Raw genomic sequence first — 18,322 nt, forward strand, 5'->3', positions numbered from 1 at the left:
CCTTACTAATATCGTAATACTTGATTATCATAATTAATTTGGAATAAGCAACTATTAATTAAGAATAGACAGCTATTATTAAGGATAAGATTTTGAGATAATGAGCACGAAATTACGTAAATAATAGAATAAATTGCAATTAAAAATATGTATTATATTTTGGGAGAAATAATTTTAGAACCTTTTACCTTCGTAGAGCTCCGTAGATGTTACTTGAGGAATGTAATCGTGGGTACCGAACGTAACAGCGATTCCCAAGATGATCCCATCCGATTGCGTTCTGGACATATCCAACGTGTTTCATTCCACTTCGGTGGTGATCGAAGGTACCTGCCTCAACAAATCCGAACCTACGGCGGTGCTTAGAGATGTATCAGCCCGCGTTCACGGCGGAGAGGTCTTGGCTATTCTAGGGTCGAAGGGCTCCGGCAAACGAGCGCTCCTCGATGTTATCGGTGAATAATTCCAACCATTCTTCTTATATCGTAGCGTTCTGCGAAATTGCAAAAAGTATAGATTAGATAATCAGCCCTTTACAATTTTATTAAACTTTACCCACGACTAGTTTCTATTATCATATTTTTGCGCCGCGCTATGATGAGAAAATTCTCATAAAAATATCTCTGGTTAAATTTCATCGAAGATAAATAAAAAAAAATATAGAAGAAGAAGACGATAATGTCTCAGAATCAAAAGTTAATTTAAAATAACCTGGACTTGAAATTTTTACTAGCTGGGAGGGCGGAGGGCGAGACGAGGGGTCGGGTCACCCTGAACGGCAACCTGCTGACGCCGGAGCTGTTCCGGCGTCACGGCGGCTACGTGGCTCACAGGTGTCACCTGCTGCCGAGTCTGACGGTCCGTCAGACCCTGATGTACGCCACGTGGCTCGGCAATCTAAACAATCGCGAGGCCCGGGTGCGGCAGACCCTCGCCGACCTGGCGCTCTCGCAGGTCGCCAATCGGTCGGTGAACGACCTCACCAGGCCGGAGTATCGGCGGCTGATGCTGGGCGTGCAGCTCGCCAAGGATCCGACCCTGCTGCTGCTGGACGAGCCGACCTGGGACACAGATCCTCTCAACACGTATCTCATCGTCTCGATGCTGTGGTCCTACGCCACCAGACGCGGCTCCATCGTCGTCCTTACCATGGAGACCCCCAGGTCCGACGTGCTGCCGTTCGTCAGTCGCGTGACGTTGCTGTGTCTAGGTGCGGTGGTCTACTCGGGACCCACCAGGAGCATGCTGGATTATTTCACCTACATCGGCTTCCCGTGTCCGGAACTGGAGAACCCCTTGATGTACTACCGTAAGTATCGCACAAAACGATGTTACTTATCGGAATAGAGCTCCAGTTAGAAATTAATATTTGTTGTTCTAGTAATTATTATTATTTCCCAGGCAAGTCCTTAAAGTGTTTTAAAAAGCTGACTGATTTAAATAACGACAAAAATACTTTTTAAAATAAAAGAAGCAACTCGATATATTTTAGAACTCGTCGCTTTTCCAGTATGCTTGTCGACCGTCGATCGCCGTTCCCGAGATCGCTTTTTGGAGTCCAATCAACAGATATCGGTCTTGGTCGAGAAGTTCAAGGTGGATGGAGTGCTTTACATGAAAGAAGGGCCGCAAGTGCCGCACAGCATGAAAGATACTGCTCTCGGTATCATGCATAAGGGTTTGGGACGCGGAATCAAGCCCGGATGCTTCTCGACTCTTCTGGCACTATATTTGTGAGTTATAATCCCGAATTATAATCATTTACGAAAGTGTAGTCTCACGTTATTTGAACAAAATTGAGGCTTAACTAGAGTGATAAATTCTTCGAAGTCAATTTGTTCTTGGAAAAAATTTCGTCGACAATTATAACTATAAAAATTATAATTATAAATCTTTTAACATTCGATATTATCTTGGCATCACGTGTGTAATTGAAATAAAATGATTTCCTAGTATAATCGTATAACCGTATGATCTATCGATAAAATTAAGGTCGACAGTTTTAGGATAGATATCTTATTAATCATTCGCAATCATATTGTTACATTTAGACGAAGTATGGCGACTACATTCTCATTCAATAAGATCGGCCTGGGACACTTTGCCGCTCGCCTGCTGTTACTGCCATTCGTCGTTGCTCTAATGAGCATACTGTATTCGCATTCAAGTCCCGTACAATCAAGAATCTTCTTGCAAACCGGTGGCTTGATCTTCAACGTCTTGACGTTGTTTTACGTTGCCGGGATAGCTGCGACGTCGCTTTTGTGTAAGTCGAAAAGCAAATTAATCAAGTAGAACAGACAATAGATGGTTTTAGTGTCACAAATCTCGAACTTAAAGATATTCAAAGAATATTTAAGGTTTTTTTGAACTCTTTTCTATTCGTATTGCTGTTCAAGATATGTTGAAGTGCATTTTCTTCCGATCTACAGCATTTAATTACATAAGAGTTGACACAGTTCCAGGTTTCCGCGCAAGGTATTACCAAGAAAAGCGAGAGGGTCTTTACGGTGGCGCGATGTTTTTGACCGCGTACACCATGCTGAGTCTTCCGTTGAGTTTCATATCGACGCTGATAACGATTACAATCCTGATTCCCATTCTGGAGCTAGATCTCACCTCGTGGGCGTACGCTTCCGGTATTCTGTGGTCCAGTTACGTGGCGGCCGAGCAAGTGACGGTAGCCGTGCTGATGGTGGTCGGTAGGCCCGTAATCGGTGCCATCACGGTACTGTACATGACCCTGTTGTCCCTTGTGGTCGCGTCGGGCGCGATTCGTAGCCTGAAAAACTTGCCCTATTGGTTAGCGATGACGACGACCGCGTTACCGACCAGATACGCATCTCTGGCGCTGAATCAGCTGGTCATCGACACCCCCCTCCTGTCCAATCTGCCCTACAACGAGAGCTTTACTTGTCCTGGCATACCCGAGCTTTGTAGGTACCCTGATGGCAAGACTTACCTGATAGAACGCCTTACCAGAGAGGGCGAGAACATTTCCGAGGTGTTAAACGTGGACTTGAATCTGCTAATCTCTCTAGCGTTCGCCGTCGGTCTTATTATATTGAACAGCGTCTTATATCTGTTGCCACTACCCGCTAAAGTGAAGGCAAAATTCAGAGAATAATGAATTGTTAAATATTATTAAATCCACATTTAATGTGATCGTCACATTTAACGAAATTCAAATATTCGAATTTGATGCCGATTGGATGGTGTACGTATCACACTTATTTAATTTAAACTCTAGGCCCGTATTCTGAACGCACTTTTACCGATAAATGCACGTTCAGAATACGGGCCTTAGTGTATATAAAATTGTAAATAACATAGAATTAGGCGTATCGATCAAAGAAAAAAAGAATGCATATCAAAAATATTACAAATTTTTATTTCGTATATTACAAAATCATTTTATCATAATGCTAATTAGTATATATAAGGTAATTTCCCTTGCTTGCGTGACACATCGTAAATCATTTTAATAATTCACAACAAATGGAAATATATGTACATTTAAAAAACGAATTAACTATTGTGTACGATATAAGAGTTGCAGTTAATATAATAGGTACTCAATCAAGCATTATATATATCTATATATATATAAAATCATAACATTTACCCCTGATAATTTAAACATTAGGATATTTTACAGGAAAAGTATATATATCTATGGAAAACAAACGTGTCACCGAAACGTTACTATACAATATAATTAACAGCTCTATTTATTTTTTAAATTGCACATTTATACCTTGTAAAATATATTAAAAATTTACTTTCAGGCAACCATCATGGTATTGAATTATATCACATATCACATTTACAATTTGTGAAATATATTACAATTTATAAGTCTCCATCTGTAACTTGCCCCATCTCCTTAAGATCGTCGGCAACACTGAATTCACAGCCTGTCGCACTGATAATCTCGCTAATGTCGATATTATGTGCGATCTCAATAAGCTTTAATCCTTCTCCTTTCACCACTTCAAATACCCCGAGATCTGTTATAATTAAATCTACGCATTGCTGACCTATAAAAAAATGTTATAAAAAAGAAAATATTATATAATGTGACTAGAAATAATACAAAAATATTGCAAAATAATTAGTCGGTACTTTAAAGTACCGACCAACATTAAATACTCAAATAACGTGTAAATAAAATTAAGAAAAATTTTGAAATTGTTGGAATTGAAATATTACGGGTCCTTACCTGTGACGGGCAATGTGCAATTCTTCAAAATCTTCGGACTTCCGTCTCTGGCCGTATGTTCCATAGTTACCACTACCTTTGTAGTCGCCGCGGAAACAAGATCCATGGCACCACCCATGCCTTTTACCATTGTACCTGGTATCATCCAGTTAGCCAAATCCCCGTTTTCCGACACTTGCATGCCTCCAAGAATAGTCAGATCAATGTGACCTCTGTGTGAAAAGTACAGCTAATGCTAATAAGCACATTTTCTTTGATACATATTCTAAACATATATTGATACATATTCATATTGATACATATTCATATTTATCATGAAACATGCTAAGCTTGAAATAATCTATATATTATCATATACCCTCTAATCATGCCGAAACTCTCGTCGCTACTAAAGAAAGATGCGCCGGGCAAAATCGTTACAGTTTCCTTTCCAGCATTGATAAGATCCGCGTCGACGTCATCTTCGTCCGGAACAGGACCCAACCCAAGAATACCGTTCTCTGATTGCAACGTCACTTTCACACCCTTCGGGATGTAATTACTAGCAAGCATAGGTATACCGATTCCCAAGTTTGCTGCAAAAATTTTCGATTCATCAAGAGCAGCACTGATAAAAAGATTTGAATTTGATAATTTGATCAAAATCAGTGTATTTATTTTTAATCCAAATATTTAAAAAGTTTATATTTTACACCTACCATACATTCCATCCTTAAATTCGAGAGCAGCGCGCCTAATAATCATATCCCTCGCTTTACTAGCCGGTGTCACTTTCTTAGGCTTCATGGTTTGCTTCGTCGAGCGTTTCTGCAAAATAAAAAAATAATTAGATTTATGAGACATGCATATTTACGTAACTATAAATAAGCATGACGAGCGAGCGAGATAAATAAGCGCCAACCTCAATCCGTTTTTCATAAGATAGCCCCTTCACAATTCTGTCCACGAAAATGCCAGGCAGATGAATCTGATCGGGATCTAATTGTCCAAGTCCGACGATCTCCTCCACTTCGACGATCGCCACTTTGGCCGCCTTGCACATCACGGGGTTGAAGTTCCTCGCCGACTTCCGGAAGACTAGATTACCGGCGGTGTCGGCCTTCCACGCCTTCACGAGCGCGAAGTCGCCAGTGATGGCGGTCTCCAGCACATAGTTTCGCCCGTCGAACTGGTTTACGTTCCTCGCCTCTCCCGATATCTCGGCGTTGCCGTTCATGTCGTACTTTATGACGACATTACCCTCCTGTACGATTGTACCGAAAGCCGTGGGAGTGTAGAAAGCCGGAATGCCGGCGCCACCCGCTCTCACACGTTCCGCCAAAGTACCCTAAGTGAGCCGTTATGCGACTTGTAAAAATTTGCAAGATTTATGGGTGCACCCTTTCTCATCTTCAAAGCATTACCTGCGGCGTCAGCTCAGCCTCCAATTGGCCGCTGAGATACTGACTCTCGAATTCAGGGTTTTCACCCACGTACGACGCGATCATCCTTTTGATCCTGTGCTCCTTCAGCAATATACCCAGCCCAAAGTCTTCGACCCCAGCGTTATTCGAAACTACCGTTAAATCTTTGGAGCCCCTTTTAAGTACGGCTGCTATTAAATTCTCTGGGATGCCGCAGAGGCCGAATCCACCGACCAAAAGTTTTGCTCCATCACGTACATCGGATACGGCTTCCTCTATGCTTTCGAACACTTTACCGTCCCCTACCGGTGTCTTCAACTTCTCTGTCTCTTGCTCCGCTTCTGGGATACTTGCTTTGATAGAGAAATTATCGGTGCGTACCTGTTAAACAAGATGTAAGTTAGATCAGTTTTAGAAATATTTTAATGCACAAATCTTCATAAAAAATGCATTACACTAACATCTGTGGCGAGATGAGACATAAATATTCAGAGATTTGAAACTATACATGGCACAATTAAAAACATAATTACTTAAAAAAATCAGTCAAAGAGAAAGGAGCATCGAGCCGTGACAAAATAGAAGTGTTATAAAATTCTGTATCAAATATAAGATACGTACATCAAGGCTTGTTTCTTTCTGTCGTGAATTTTGCAGGATCGACATTTCGGTGCTGATGCGTAAAGTTAAAAACTAACAAAATGCTCGGCGACGAAAGAACGGACCTATTATATACAAAAAGGAGGGTGGAGGGGGGGGGAAAAACGGGAGGGGAAAGGCGGAAAGGAAGGGGAAGCAAGAGTATGTAATTCCAAAATTTTTGATAACTGTTTTCGACACTGAAGATGGTCCCATAAGGGGTCGAAACGTTTGTCAATTTATCACAATACATGCTCCTTTCTCTTCGACTGATTTTTAATCTTGTGTGAGCCTTTTGATTTATACTTAAAAAAAAAAATCCAAGATTTATATGAAATATATCAAAGTAACATATCATCGAACAAATATCTGTTTCCCGAAACAAATAACTAAACGTCAAAAGATATAATTACACAATATAATTTTGCATGAAACGCACGATGCGGATAGTTGCAATCATCAAACTAATAATAGAGAATTAAGGCAACTTTTTTCCGGCGTAGGTTATACATCGTATGTCTGATAACCGGTGCTTGGATAACGAGAGTCACGAGTCACGCATTGTTCACGTACCCGTAATATCCTTACGGGACTCCGGGGACCCTTGCTCCAACGTAGAAATATACCGCTGACCCCTCTCAACGCGAATGCCATGATCACCGTATCTCAAACGCACAATTGTTATTCGCAACAATCGCAACACGTATGCGGCTCGGTCAGCATCGGAGGTTAAGGCGCGAGACGCGGGACACTGGCGACTGGCGATATTAATCCTTTCCGGAATAACTTGTTCGTTTCGCCTGTGTACTTCTGGCTTTGGACCTTGCTGTGAACAGGTCTCGGGTCTCGGCGTATACCGAAATGCCTGAAATCTCACAGCGATTTCCCAGGAACTTCGCGTTGCGAAATTTAACCTCGCGTCAGGCCTTCACCAGTGTTCACGAAGGCATGGACGGCGGTGATCCGGTGACCAGCGACCAGCATTCGGTAGCGAATATGCAGCGATGCTAGAAACGCAGTCTTGAGTCTCGAGTCTTGATCTTGATACGATAGCATACGATAACATGTGGAGGGGATAACTCTCGTAACTGGCCGTACTACACGTACACAACTGATACACACAAGTGCGTGCCGTGCCGAGTAAGCCGAGTTGCTCGTTGCTCCGCTGGCGTCGATCCCGCGCGGCGACCGTCATCTACCTACAGACCGGAAGACCGGGAAGACCCGCACGACCCGCACGTGGCCAAATGCGCATGAATTGGGATATGAATTGTTCTTTCCTCCGTCGTTGGATTGGGGAATATATGAAATTATTTTTTATTTTATTTAATATAAAGACTTCAAACAATTTTAATAATGCCAATTCGCTAAAATTACAATAGTCTATTACGTTATATGTTCGCAGATAATGTTTCAACGAAAGACTGATATACCTCATCGTTATCTCTCCGTCAGATAGCGAATGCTAACTTTTCTAGAGAACGCTAGTATTATATTCCATAAATAGCGATATATCAGAACACTTGGTTGCACTCCGATGTATTTATCCATGTGTAGAATGATTAAGTAAAAATCAGCGTAGGTATATATATCGTTTACTCGACCCAACTGGCCAAATTTATTTAAAAAACGCTACATTTCGACCGTAGATTTCGGCCCTTTTCAAGCGTATGGATATATAAATTATTGATTAGTTAAGCATAATGCCCAAACTACGCCAACATCTAAAAAATAATTTGCGCGTTGAAATCCAAAGAATTAAAATATAAGAACGTACGTGTTGGAACGACATATACTTATTCATTAGTCGTTCGATTGTCGAAGGACTTGTCAGAGGCGTGTCACTATTCGACTGATAATGTATATAATGTATCAGTCGAATAGTGACACGGCTCTGACGAGTCCTTCGACGATCGAACGACTAATGAAGTAATGAATGTGTCGTTCCAACGTACATTATTCTTATATTTTAATTCTTTGGATCTCAACGCGCAAATTATTTTTTAGATGTTGGCGTAGTTTGGGCATTATGCTTAACTAATCAATAATTTGTATCCATTCCATACGCTTTGAAAAGGACCGAAATCTACGGTCGAAACGTATCGTTTTTTTAAATAAATTTGGCCAGTTGGGTCTAGTAAACGATACCTACGCTGAATTTTTTCATTATTCACTGGCGATTTAAATTCTCATTTGGCTGTTATTAAGTAAAAATCATGCGTTTGTTACAAAGACTTTATTTCTCGGGACTAAATATATAGCTTCTCGCACACTTTTACGTTTACATCGTGTAAACTTACATATGTATTAAAATATATTAATCTATTCTTATCACTATAGTATAACATTTTCCGAGTGTTCCCCGCAGAACGTCTGTCTAAAGACGTAAGGACATCTAGAAAACGTCGTAAAGTTCTTAAGACTTCGAAATTACCATAAAGACGACTTTAAGGTGTGGTTTTAAAATATGTTTACGAAGTCTCTTGTGTGGCATCTTTTAAACAACATTTTCTGATGAAGTAAAAATTAATTACGCGGACATGCTTTAACAGGAAGAAAAATATGAAAAGCCTTAAAGCCTAAGAAGCCTATATAATTGCTTAATAAATCGGTGTATCAATAATTTTTATATTTACAGAATTTTATTAATAATTATAATCTGTCTCTTATTATACATATAATAATAGACATATAATACATATGTAAGTATAAAATCACTGACGTACTGATTTATCAAGTATAATTCCAACTTTAGTCCTGTTTTTGTTAATGTATTTTCACAGAATTTTATCTTAATTGCGTGTGCCCAAATTGTTGTGACACCAAATAATGAAAAATATCAGAATTATAGCTAAATTATAACTCTTTAAACTGTCTTTAAAAAGACGTTTTCGAGATGTCTTTTAGACACGCCTGTTGTTTGGGTCGATGAATATACTAATACGGCTCGTGTTAGAATAATATCGTCGACGTCGATACCAACGCGATGACGCCGTCTGATAATGCCAGTCAACATGTTTATTCTGTCGTTGGAATAATTAATACCAATCGTCGCTAATATTAAATATTGTTTTCTGCATGTTTTTCGCAGGTCGATATCGCTTTGAATAAGCAGAATCGTTTCGCGATCACAAGGAAATCGAGATCGGTGCTTCAATACATAAGAGAGGAAGAATTTTACGGCACACAACTTAATAATACTTTTTTAATACAATTTAAGATTTTTAATATACTTTAGGATAATACTTTACAAATAATATTGAAAGTTTTCTTTTTGCCGTCGAGGCAAAAAGATCCTCCATTATAAATTTTCAGGGCAATCTGTAAAAGATGCCTTCCATTGTCTTCTTTTTCTTCAATTTGAGAAAACGCTCTTGCCATATGACACAATGTACAATATAATACGCGGAATATTGCAGATTTCAACCTACATCTTCGCCGCGCATTTAAGACCGAATACGCCGAGTGTTCAATTCTTCCGCATGAGAGTTTAAGGAACATTCGCAACCAAATCATTTTTTTTTTCTTTTAAAAAATAAACAGATTTTGAGAAAGAAATCACGACTGGCGCTAAACGCGCGCCCATGAGTAGGCCTCTGGATCACGATAACACGAGAATGAACGAACGTCGTTTCTCTCAATTAGAAAAGCACTCCGTTGTATACGTTCACAAAAATACGAGTATAATTTCGTCGTCGATCCTCGCGTCATCGATGCCGGCCCGCTCTGGCATCCGTCACGGCGCCCCATAATTCGATCACAAACTCGTCGGTAAAACCGAAGTCCTCCAAGTCGGAATTGTCTATCGCCTCGGCGAAGTCTATACTATTGCATTTACCCTCGGCAAGTTCCCAGATTTGCGTGGCTGCAAATCAGATGTAACAACCGAATATTAGTTTTCGCGAGTCTTTGGTAAAATAAAAAAAAGGGGACAGAGCAAAAAGAAAGAGGAAGCACAAATCTAAAAAAAAAAAAGTAATTTACTCGGAAAAACTACACTTGTTTTGTTACACTCGCTTAGGATATAAGTCTTGTATCACATCCAAGTTAAACTTACCTAACTCCGTATCGGAGATGCCCATGAAACTCTCCAAGATAGCGTTAATCTTCTCCACGCCTATCGTAGCAGCATCATCAATCTGCGCAAATGTTTACTTTATTATTTTCAATTATCGCTCGGAGTTCGCTGTTATTCATTCATGATAATAAAGATATATCGACGCATTAAATTAAATGATACCGAAGCGTTATCTAAAATAATTCAAATCGTAACTCGTAGAGGAAGCTGATACTTGTTTTACCAGCTAACACACTCGTGTTTTTGAAGACCAATATTATCAAAGAAACGTCACTCTTGATAATATCTACTATTTGTTTGCCTCGCGAGTCTGCCACTTGACCGCGATCTCACCGTTCTTGTTTTTCTTGTTTTACACACCTGCTCGACGATTTGCGCGCTACCGTCGGCCCTGAATCTCAGGGTCTCCTTGCCGGATCCGTAGCCGGCCTTTTTTCCCTTCTTGAGGTCACCGCGCGGCCCGATGCTACCGAAACCGTTCTTCTGCGGCTCCACTAGCCTCAGCGTGAACGTCGAGCCCTTCGGTATGTCCTTCAGCATCCTCGCCACCTCGAAGTGCCGTCTGCCCACGAGGCTGGTCGAGTCGATCCTCTCGATGTGATCGCCCACCTCGATCACCTTTATCCTGTCGATCACGGAACCCTCCTTTATGCGCTTTATGAAGGCGTAACCGGCGCCGTTGTCGGTGATCGTCAGGCCCAACGCGTCGTCCGTTTTCACCAACTCGATTTCTTTCGGTCGACCTGCGCCAAAATTTTTTTAATTTTTTAATTTTTTTTTGCTATATACGACTTGCATTTTCTAATTGCACGAACGTATAATGCTTATACCTTTTCTATGTGCGAATATGAAGTCGCCCACGCCGATTTGTCCGCCTAACAGCTCCGTCATGTCCACTTTGTGCGTATTAAGCGTGCAAAAGAGAATCTGGAACATCATACTCTCGCTTAATTGGTCACTTAACTCACCCTTGATGGAAAAATCTTCGTCATCTTTACTCATTACAATTTTACTATTTCCCTCTTTAATATTTCAATTCTTTATATACAATATATTAAATATACTTTTGTCGCAGTGCCATCTAAAACGTTTCTCTCTAGATTTGATATATAACTCCTTTATTTAATCAACTTGAATCTGATCAATATCTAATTGAAATTTTACTGCAAACGTTCTGTTTAAATTACACTGTTAAATTCGTAGCATCAATTTGTACTCAATACTCAATTTCAATCATTTTTAATTATTCGTATAGGTCGCCGCTGCTCCTACTCAATATATCATTAATTTAACTAACAATAAATCAGTAAAGTAAAATAATGCTATTTTATGTTAAAATGATAAATTTCAACACATATAAAAATAACAAAATGTTATTTAACTCGAGGTATTGGTTTAAATTTCATATTTAACAGTGTACATCCAAACTTGTTTTTCTAACTATCTTCATCCGTTGTCGCGATAAAGCGCGATACTGCGATGGCTTGTTTAACCGAGAGAGATTGCGAGAGAAGCTAGACCTCCCGCGTTCAAGCGACCCATAACGACAAGCGACCTGGTTACATCGCGGCGACCGCGTTTACATGACGAATTACACGTGGCGCTCTCTCTCTCTCTCTCTCTCTCTCTCTCTCTCTCTCTCTCTCTCTCTCTCTCCTCTTTCTCTCTCGCCTAGCCGAGACATATCCGCCAGGTCGACGAGAGACGGTCCGTGACCGGCGTTTCCTGCGTCCGGTGTCGTTTCTCCCTACGTGGGTCGCCTCGCGCTGAAAACACCGAACGGCAGCGCATCGCGCTCCATTACTGCATCAACTCCGACGACTTCGTCCCGCGTTACCGATTTCTCCAAATACAAAAGAGGACTCGCGTAGATTTCCGAAAGTAACGGAAATATTCTTACTATGTAATATCTTCGCGCCCGCGTCGGCTGGACATCTCGAGATATCCGAAAGAAGCGAAACTAGACAGCTCAAGATAGCTTTACTCCAGCGAAAATAAAATTTGCGAAAAAGCGGACTCGTGAAAATTGAAAAATATTCTGATAACTGGTATTAAACGAGAGAACACACACACACACACACACAGAGAGATATGCCGTAAAATTAAAATAATATAAAATCTAGGAACACAAAACTATACTAGTCGGCATAAGTTACAACGCTTATAAGAATCAACTCTATCGCTGCTACAAAGAAGCAGTTTAACGAATTAACGACAAGGTCGAGTCCTTCGATCAGCGCCATCGAATCCTTTCTTTCCTCGAGAAGCAAGTCCTAACGCGCGAGCCATTTCGCGACGTTTATCGCGGCCTTCGCAGCCTCACCTCCTCCGCGGGCATGTCGTAGCGCTCGGCGATCTTCTGGTACAGCTCCCGAACGTTGCTGAAGTCCGATATCAGCCCCGTGGGACTGCCGTGAGCCAGTTGACAGTGGAAGACCAGCGTCGACGGCCTCGGGGGCGGCGATCTCGTTTGCTCGCGCTGATGAAGAAGAGGAGGCGGAGCGCCGTTACCCGTCCGACCACCGTTATCGCTCGCGCCGCTGTCATGACCGTTGTCACTGCCGGCCTGATGTTGATGATGATGCTGGTGATACTGCACGCCGTTCGCAGCTTTCTCCGTTACCGGCGATCTCGGCGTGGCCCGCGCCTTGAACAGCGGCATCCTCGTTCTGCGCGAATAAATTACAAAAGGAAGACCCCGTTATACACAATCCGGCGTGACGATACTCCTGGATTCTCATTGCGAAATTAAGTTATCGCGACCGGCAGGTTGATAACGGAGAGACGCCGCGATTATAATCCACTCTCCGATCCTCTCGCGCTTTTATCTCGTGGCGGAATCGACATGAGCCCGACAGTGATGTATGATATTATAAGCGTATTTTTTTGAAGGATTTATATAATATAGTCTGTAAAATTTTTTATATGGAACGCTGCAGACAATAGGAATTATTTTAGTCGAGCCACACACACACAGAGACTCCAAATTATTTTAATCTACAATATAAATTGTAAAAGATTAAAGATTTCTCTAATACACGATCCATATAATTATTAATTTTATGGAATACTCAGACAGCAGGAATTATTTGAGTCGAGTAAGACTAAATTATTTTAACCCACAATATAAATTAAAGATTTCTCCAATATGCGATCCATATATAATTATTATCTCGATCGGCACCGCAAACTCTAAACAGTCTAAACAGAAGTCCAGCAATCTTTTCTCTACATTCCGAAGACCGGAGTATATTTAACCAACGCAAATAAGATATCATTAAATTTCGAAGCTCGAAATGCGTTTCAGATCATTTTTTATTTTTTCCGTTGCGACCGCACATATCAGCCTAATGAGGAGCGCAGCGGAAGAAAATGAAGTCCGCGGATAAGAAGTTAAATTACCGCTGTATCGTGCGATCGAATTAATATCCTGCAAATGTGCCAAGTGCCAATGTGCGTTCGATTCTCCGGTGCAATGGTACTGACATTAGATATATATAAGAGAAATGAGAACCACACGGGATGAGCGGGAGGCATACGGTAATTGCAATCCACGCGTATAGGAAGATAAAGCAGGTATCGGCCACATGTTACGTCGTCGAGAGTATCTATTACGTACTCGCGCATTGATCGATTTTTTCTCTGTTTTATATATGCTTATCTCCAAATCACTTTTGTGCGAAATCATTCTGACGAGCGCGGCGGTCACGCACCGAACAGCGCGCGTATTAATTAAGCACGCGCCTCTCGGGCGCGACGTCTCGTTATCTTCCTCGGGAAACCGACGTCTTGCTCTCTCTCTCCTTCTCTCTCTCTCTCTCTCTCTCTCTCTCTCTCTCTCAGAGAAACCTCGAAACGTCTTTTTAAGCAAAACCGAGTCTTCCTTGTCGGACGCCTCGTTTGCGATTCGCGCCACCAAGACGGTAAATTGTATAGCGGTCTCTTTTCACACGGTATTCATTATTCGCCTGAAATCATCTTCTTTCGACGAGAAGTAATGTTTTACGTACGTTTCCCTCCGCCTTTTCGTGGCTTCGAACACACCCATACCGGAGATTTTACAAGTTCTTCTCGCAAATTTATCTAATTTTCTTAATTAACTTGATTCGATATCAGTGACAGATTACATTATTTCTTTTGTGTAATCAGTGTTCGATGTTAAGAGTACACGAAGTCGATATAAATATGTCTGACGGAATCCCTGTCGAAATGTCTGAGAATCGGATATATGCGTGCGACAGTTAAGCCTTATTTAATCGCGCGCGATAACAACTTCACGATCGCGAGTCGAATCCTCTATAATAGCAAGCGACAAACGTTGGATTTGATTGTATTATTGTCCAGAACACCACCTCGGAATTCCGCGATTTAAATCTCAAATTCCCAAATAACGTCAATAACTTACTACCTGGGAATTTGAGATCTAAATCAGGAGATTCTCTCCGAGGTTCCGGACAATAATACAATCAAGTCCGACGTTTGTCGCATCAAACTGAAACGGCTCGTATTTACAATTCCCCTTCTAATATTCTACTTGTGTCGTTTTCATCAGTCCGTAATATTTCATCGCGCGCGCGCTCGTCCGAACCATCAGCAAAAGCTGCGCGACGGTGTCCCGGCGTCACGCGAGTGCGTTGGAAAAACGTTGTTCTTGTCGATCCATCCACGTTATGCAATGAGGATAGAGAAGCACGGTAGGAAAATACGGCAAAACTACCTTGCATTATTCGCAAACTGCCTTTCGTTATTCGTCTCAAATTTTAAGCTAACATGACGCAATCGTTATCCATATATTATCTCACCAGAACACACTTCTTCTCGGCTGTAAATAGCGCAATAGGCCAGGTAAGTCGAGAACCGGTCCGGATTTTGATCAGTCTGATAAATGCAGCATGCGCAAAAATAAATTCGCTGCGCTGTATATTTTTGACGACACGATAATTATAAAGCTTATCTTTTATCATCGGCGTTAAAAATTAATTGAAGTTTCGCCCTTGATAGAGTGTCTCAGTTCCTTTTCTTCCAAAAGAGATATTTAAATTTTTTCCCAGCTAATATTTTAATTAGCAGACGTATCTCGTATGTTGTAAATAATTTTATTTCGCAAGCCAACGGAACGGCGTTAAAATCTGCGATAGCGATATATACTTGCATGCGATGTACTCCGAATAAACGGCACAGGCGGACTCGGTTTACAGATCGTTGGCGTCGTCATCGCCAATCTCTGACTAACTATAAGCTATCGCGGATTTCGTAAACGGCTATTCTTTTACGACAATGCAAATTGCAAACGACGCGCAATATCGCCATTCTAATTGTCTCCGATTACCGGTCAATCGTCCCGATCGAGTCCAGAAGGAGATCGTGCCGCGCATATCGTAATTGGACTCCTCATCAAGCTCGTTCATCATTAATTGCATGCGCCAGTAACACACGATGAACAATTAAAATATTCACGACGTGGTCCAGGAATAATTCCAGTAAGAAATAAAAACTGGAATAAACACATCAGTGTGTAAGATATTTCTATTAACTTATTACATTTCGGAGGGGACTCCTACTCTGCAAGATCCATAATTTTCAGAAGACACGGAAAGAAACGATCGAGAACGTTAATGTATTTAAAATAAAGGCATTCTATTGTCATTTCTCTCGAAGAAAAATTATCGTTATACGATCGCACGTTACTCCTCTTTTTCTTCATTAAATTTTGCCTCGTTCTGCCGACTAATTATAACAACATACGCCGATTTATATTTAGACGTAGGTGCTGGATCTAGTATTTTGCCGAGTCCCTAACGTTTGACATTTATTCCACGGTGCGTTAGCACCGGGGGAACAACTCTCTCCCGAGAGCCTGATTGTTCAACCGTCCGGTCGAGGCTTACTCAACAAACGCCGCTTATCGCGTCTCGCAATTAGCGGCAATACAGCGCGATGATAAATTTCCTCGAAGACTGACGTCGCGAATCGAGCGACACGTACACGTAATTACGCAACGTGTAATTCCTGATCGTCGCGCGAGACAAACGAGATAGGTAATGTAACAACAGGTTTCGCACGAGTATCGGGACGCAACGCGGCGAAAGTACCGGCGTCTCCTGCTCCTTTTATTCATTTATTTCTCCAACAACTCTCTGCTCCAGACAAGCTTGTCGGCCTGTCGCCTGTCGGCAGTTTTCGGGACACCCTGTACAACGGTGTACGCGTCAATACCGTAACGTTACGAGCGAGTACACGCCGGCGAGTACAAATAACACGCAACGCCCGTCCGGAACGCGCAAACCGAGAAGACCGGCCTCTCACCTCTTCCTCGCCACGCGCACCTGTCCGTATCCGTATCCGCGTCCGTGTGAGAGAACGCAACGAGAGAAAGAGAAAGAGAGACGCGTCGGGCACTCTTATCCACGTAGACGAGCGGCGATGGAGCAGCAATCGGCCGCAACGCGCTCGTCGCCGCAACTGGCAGCCACCGGGACCTAAATACCCCTTTCTTTTCGCTCGTCCGCCCCGTTATCGTTTACCCGTTATCGCTTCACTCGTCTGTTCGATCCTTATCGCGTTACAGGCGAGACTCGCGTCGAGTCGCGAATTCGGGATCAAATCATCAATCGGAGATCGATCTCGGTCGTCCCGCGAATAGTGAGGAACAGAAGCTGATGGGAATTTATCTCAGGAAATTAAAGACCGAAATTGGATCTTGGTTCAGCTTCTCCCTCATCACGTTAATTTTCACGATAAGAATTTGCAGAAAGAACTTGGACTCCTGTTTAGAATTGAGAATTCAGAAATAAGACAGATGATTTGAAAAGATGATGTTAAGACACGTTGAGCGTATCGCTTCATGGATCTTTATCGTTTTGCAGATGGTGAAATTAGATGGGTCGTTTAATTTCTTCCCTGTTACATCGACCTTTGCGGCGAGAATTTGGAGGAAAAAATTTGGGCTCTAATTGTGCATAACTGACGATGAGAATCCAGAAGTCAAACAGATAATTTAAAAAAATAAAGACATATCGGGCATATAATTTCGCAGACGCTTTGGACCTTAAACATGTTTATAATAGCGCACTTAAAAGCGAATTCCTTTCTTCATTCGCCATTCGGCTACGTTGCTAAATGGGTACCAGTATATTACCCGTGAAAACGCAATAAGTAACCGGCGATTCGCCTCCTTTCTGCGAGATTCCCGTCGCGCGTTTTTATAGCGCTAAATCCATCAAACGCGTTTTTACGTCGTGTTCTGAATGTTGAACTGCGCAATTAAAAAAAAACAATACTTGATCACAGCCTGACAGTTAACTCAGTTATAAACGGCTCATTCGTTCACCAAGTCGCTTTTAATCGAATCGATTCATTTTGGAAAGGACTCTATTCCAAAATCCATAACTTTCAAGAGAATCGGAAAAGGAAACAATCATTTATATATAATATATTTAAAATAAAGGCATTCTATATTACCATGTCTCTCAAAGAAAAGTTCTCATTGCTATCGCACGTTACTCCTCAACGACTTATCTGCCGTTCGAGGATGTTTGCGCTTTGATTTTATCTTCGAACAAAGTCCTTTCTAGAATAAACGATTGCGTCTCTCGTGTGTGCGACGATTCTGTATGTATACCTTAAAGTTCTCCTTTTCACATATTTGTAGAGCCACCTCTGCGGTATATATCCGAAAAAAAATTAATATCACCGGGAATCTCCTCCCTAAGGTAGACAATTCTAACGGGTTCCACCTGTTTCCTCCAATTCGTTTTAACACCGGCGGCACTTCCTTCGGACACGGGAGAACATTACGTGTGACGGGTGAAAATCGCGCGAGGCCGATTTCACGAGCTCGTGTGCCACCGTAACCGGAAAGCAGCGGCGAGAGGACTGATCGCACAGGGCCCCTTCTCACATCGGCCGGCCCCCCTCGAGCGTGCCTGCTTGGTGCTCGTCGCTGCGTCACAATGCTAACAATGAGGTGCGAACCGCGCG

General features: G+C 41.8%; 3 protein-coding genes across 9 annotated transcripts in view; 1 reads left to right on the top strand and 2 right to left on the bottom strand.

The window, feature by feature from the left end:
* The window catches only part of LOC143897528 (ATP-binding cassette sub-family G member 5), a 40,379-nt gene extending 36,975 nt beyond the window's left edge, over positions 1-3,404 (top strand). For all 4 annotated transcript variants that reach the window (XM_077406284.1, XM_077406282.1, XM_077406283.1 and 1 more), the window contains exons 2-6: positions 197-455; positions 734-1,309; positions 1,511-1,733; positions 2,052-2,266; positions 2,460-3,404. In XM_077406284.1, the coding sequence (XP_077262410.1) occupies positions 260-455; positions 734-1,309; positions 1,511-1,733; positions 2,052-2,266; positions 2,460-3,127 (1,878 nt within the window). In that variant the 5' untranslated portion in view covers positions 197-259 and the 3' untranslated portion in view covers positions 3,128-3,404. The remainder of the gene's footprint in view (positions 1-196; positions 456-733; positions 1,310-1,510; positions 1,734-2,051; positions 2,267-2,459) is intronic.
* Scot (Succinyl-CoA:3-ketoacid CoA transferase) lies at positions 3,371-7,411 on the bottom strand. 2 transcript variants are annotated; one of them, XM_077406291.1, is made up of 7 exons: positions 6,838-7,411; positions 5,626-6,006; positions 5,124-5,549; positions 4,921-5,029; positions 4,581-4,797; positions 4,223-4,434; positions 3,371-4,040 (listed from the first exon to the last, which is right to left on the bottom strand). In XM_077406291.1, the coding sequence occupies exons 1-7, from the start codon at positions 6,916-6,918 to the stop codon at positions 3,853-3,855; spliced, it is 1,614 nt and encodes a 537-aa protein (XP_077262417.1). In that variant the 5' UTR covers positions 6,919-7,411; the 3' UTR covers positions 3,371-3,852. The 2 variants fall into 2 exon arrangements, with proteins under 2 accessions (XP_077262417.1, XP_077262418.1); XM_077406292.1 differs by lacking the exon at positions 6,838-7,411 and adding an exon at positions 6,247-6,380.
* Positions 7,412-8,485: 1,074 nt separating this feature from the next.
* Positions 8,486-18,227, bottom strand: Kermit (PDZ domain-containing protein GIPC-like protein kermit). Of its 3 annotated transcripts, none has more exons than XM_077406321.1 (6): positions 17,964-18,227; positions 12,666-13,011; positions 11,173-11,269; positions 10,703-11,085; positions 10,322-10,403; positions 8,486-10,129 (listed from the first exon to the last, which is right to left on the bottom strand). In XM_077406321.1, exons 2-6 carry the CDS (start codon positions 13,002-13,004, stop codon positions 9,972-9,974), a joined length of 1,059 nt encoding a protein of 352 aa, XP_077262447.1. In that variant the 5' UTR covers positions 13,005-13,011; positions 17,964-18,227; the 3' UTR covers positions 8,486-9,971. The 3 variants fall into 3 exon arrangements, with proteins under 3 accessions (XP_077262447.1, XP_077262448.1, XP_077262446.1); XM_077406322.1 differs by lacking the exon at positions 17,964-18,227 and adding an exon at positions 16,649-17,372; XM_077406320.1 differs by lacking the exon at positions 17,964-18,227 and adding an exon at positions 13,962-16,629.
* Positions 18,228-18,322: the final 95 nt, after the last annotated feature.

This window comes from Temnothorax americanus, unplaced genomic scaffold (genome assembly GCF_048541705.1).
Source record: "Temnothorax americanus isolate GAGA-0224 unplaced genomic scaffold, ASM4854170v1 Scaffold20, whole genome shotgun sequence".
Taxonomy (NCBI): Eukaryota; Metazoa; Arthropoda; class Insecta; order Hymenoptera; family Formicidae; genus Temnothorax; species Temnothorax americanus.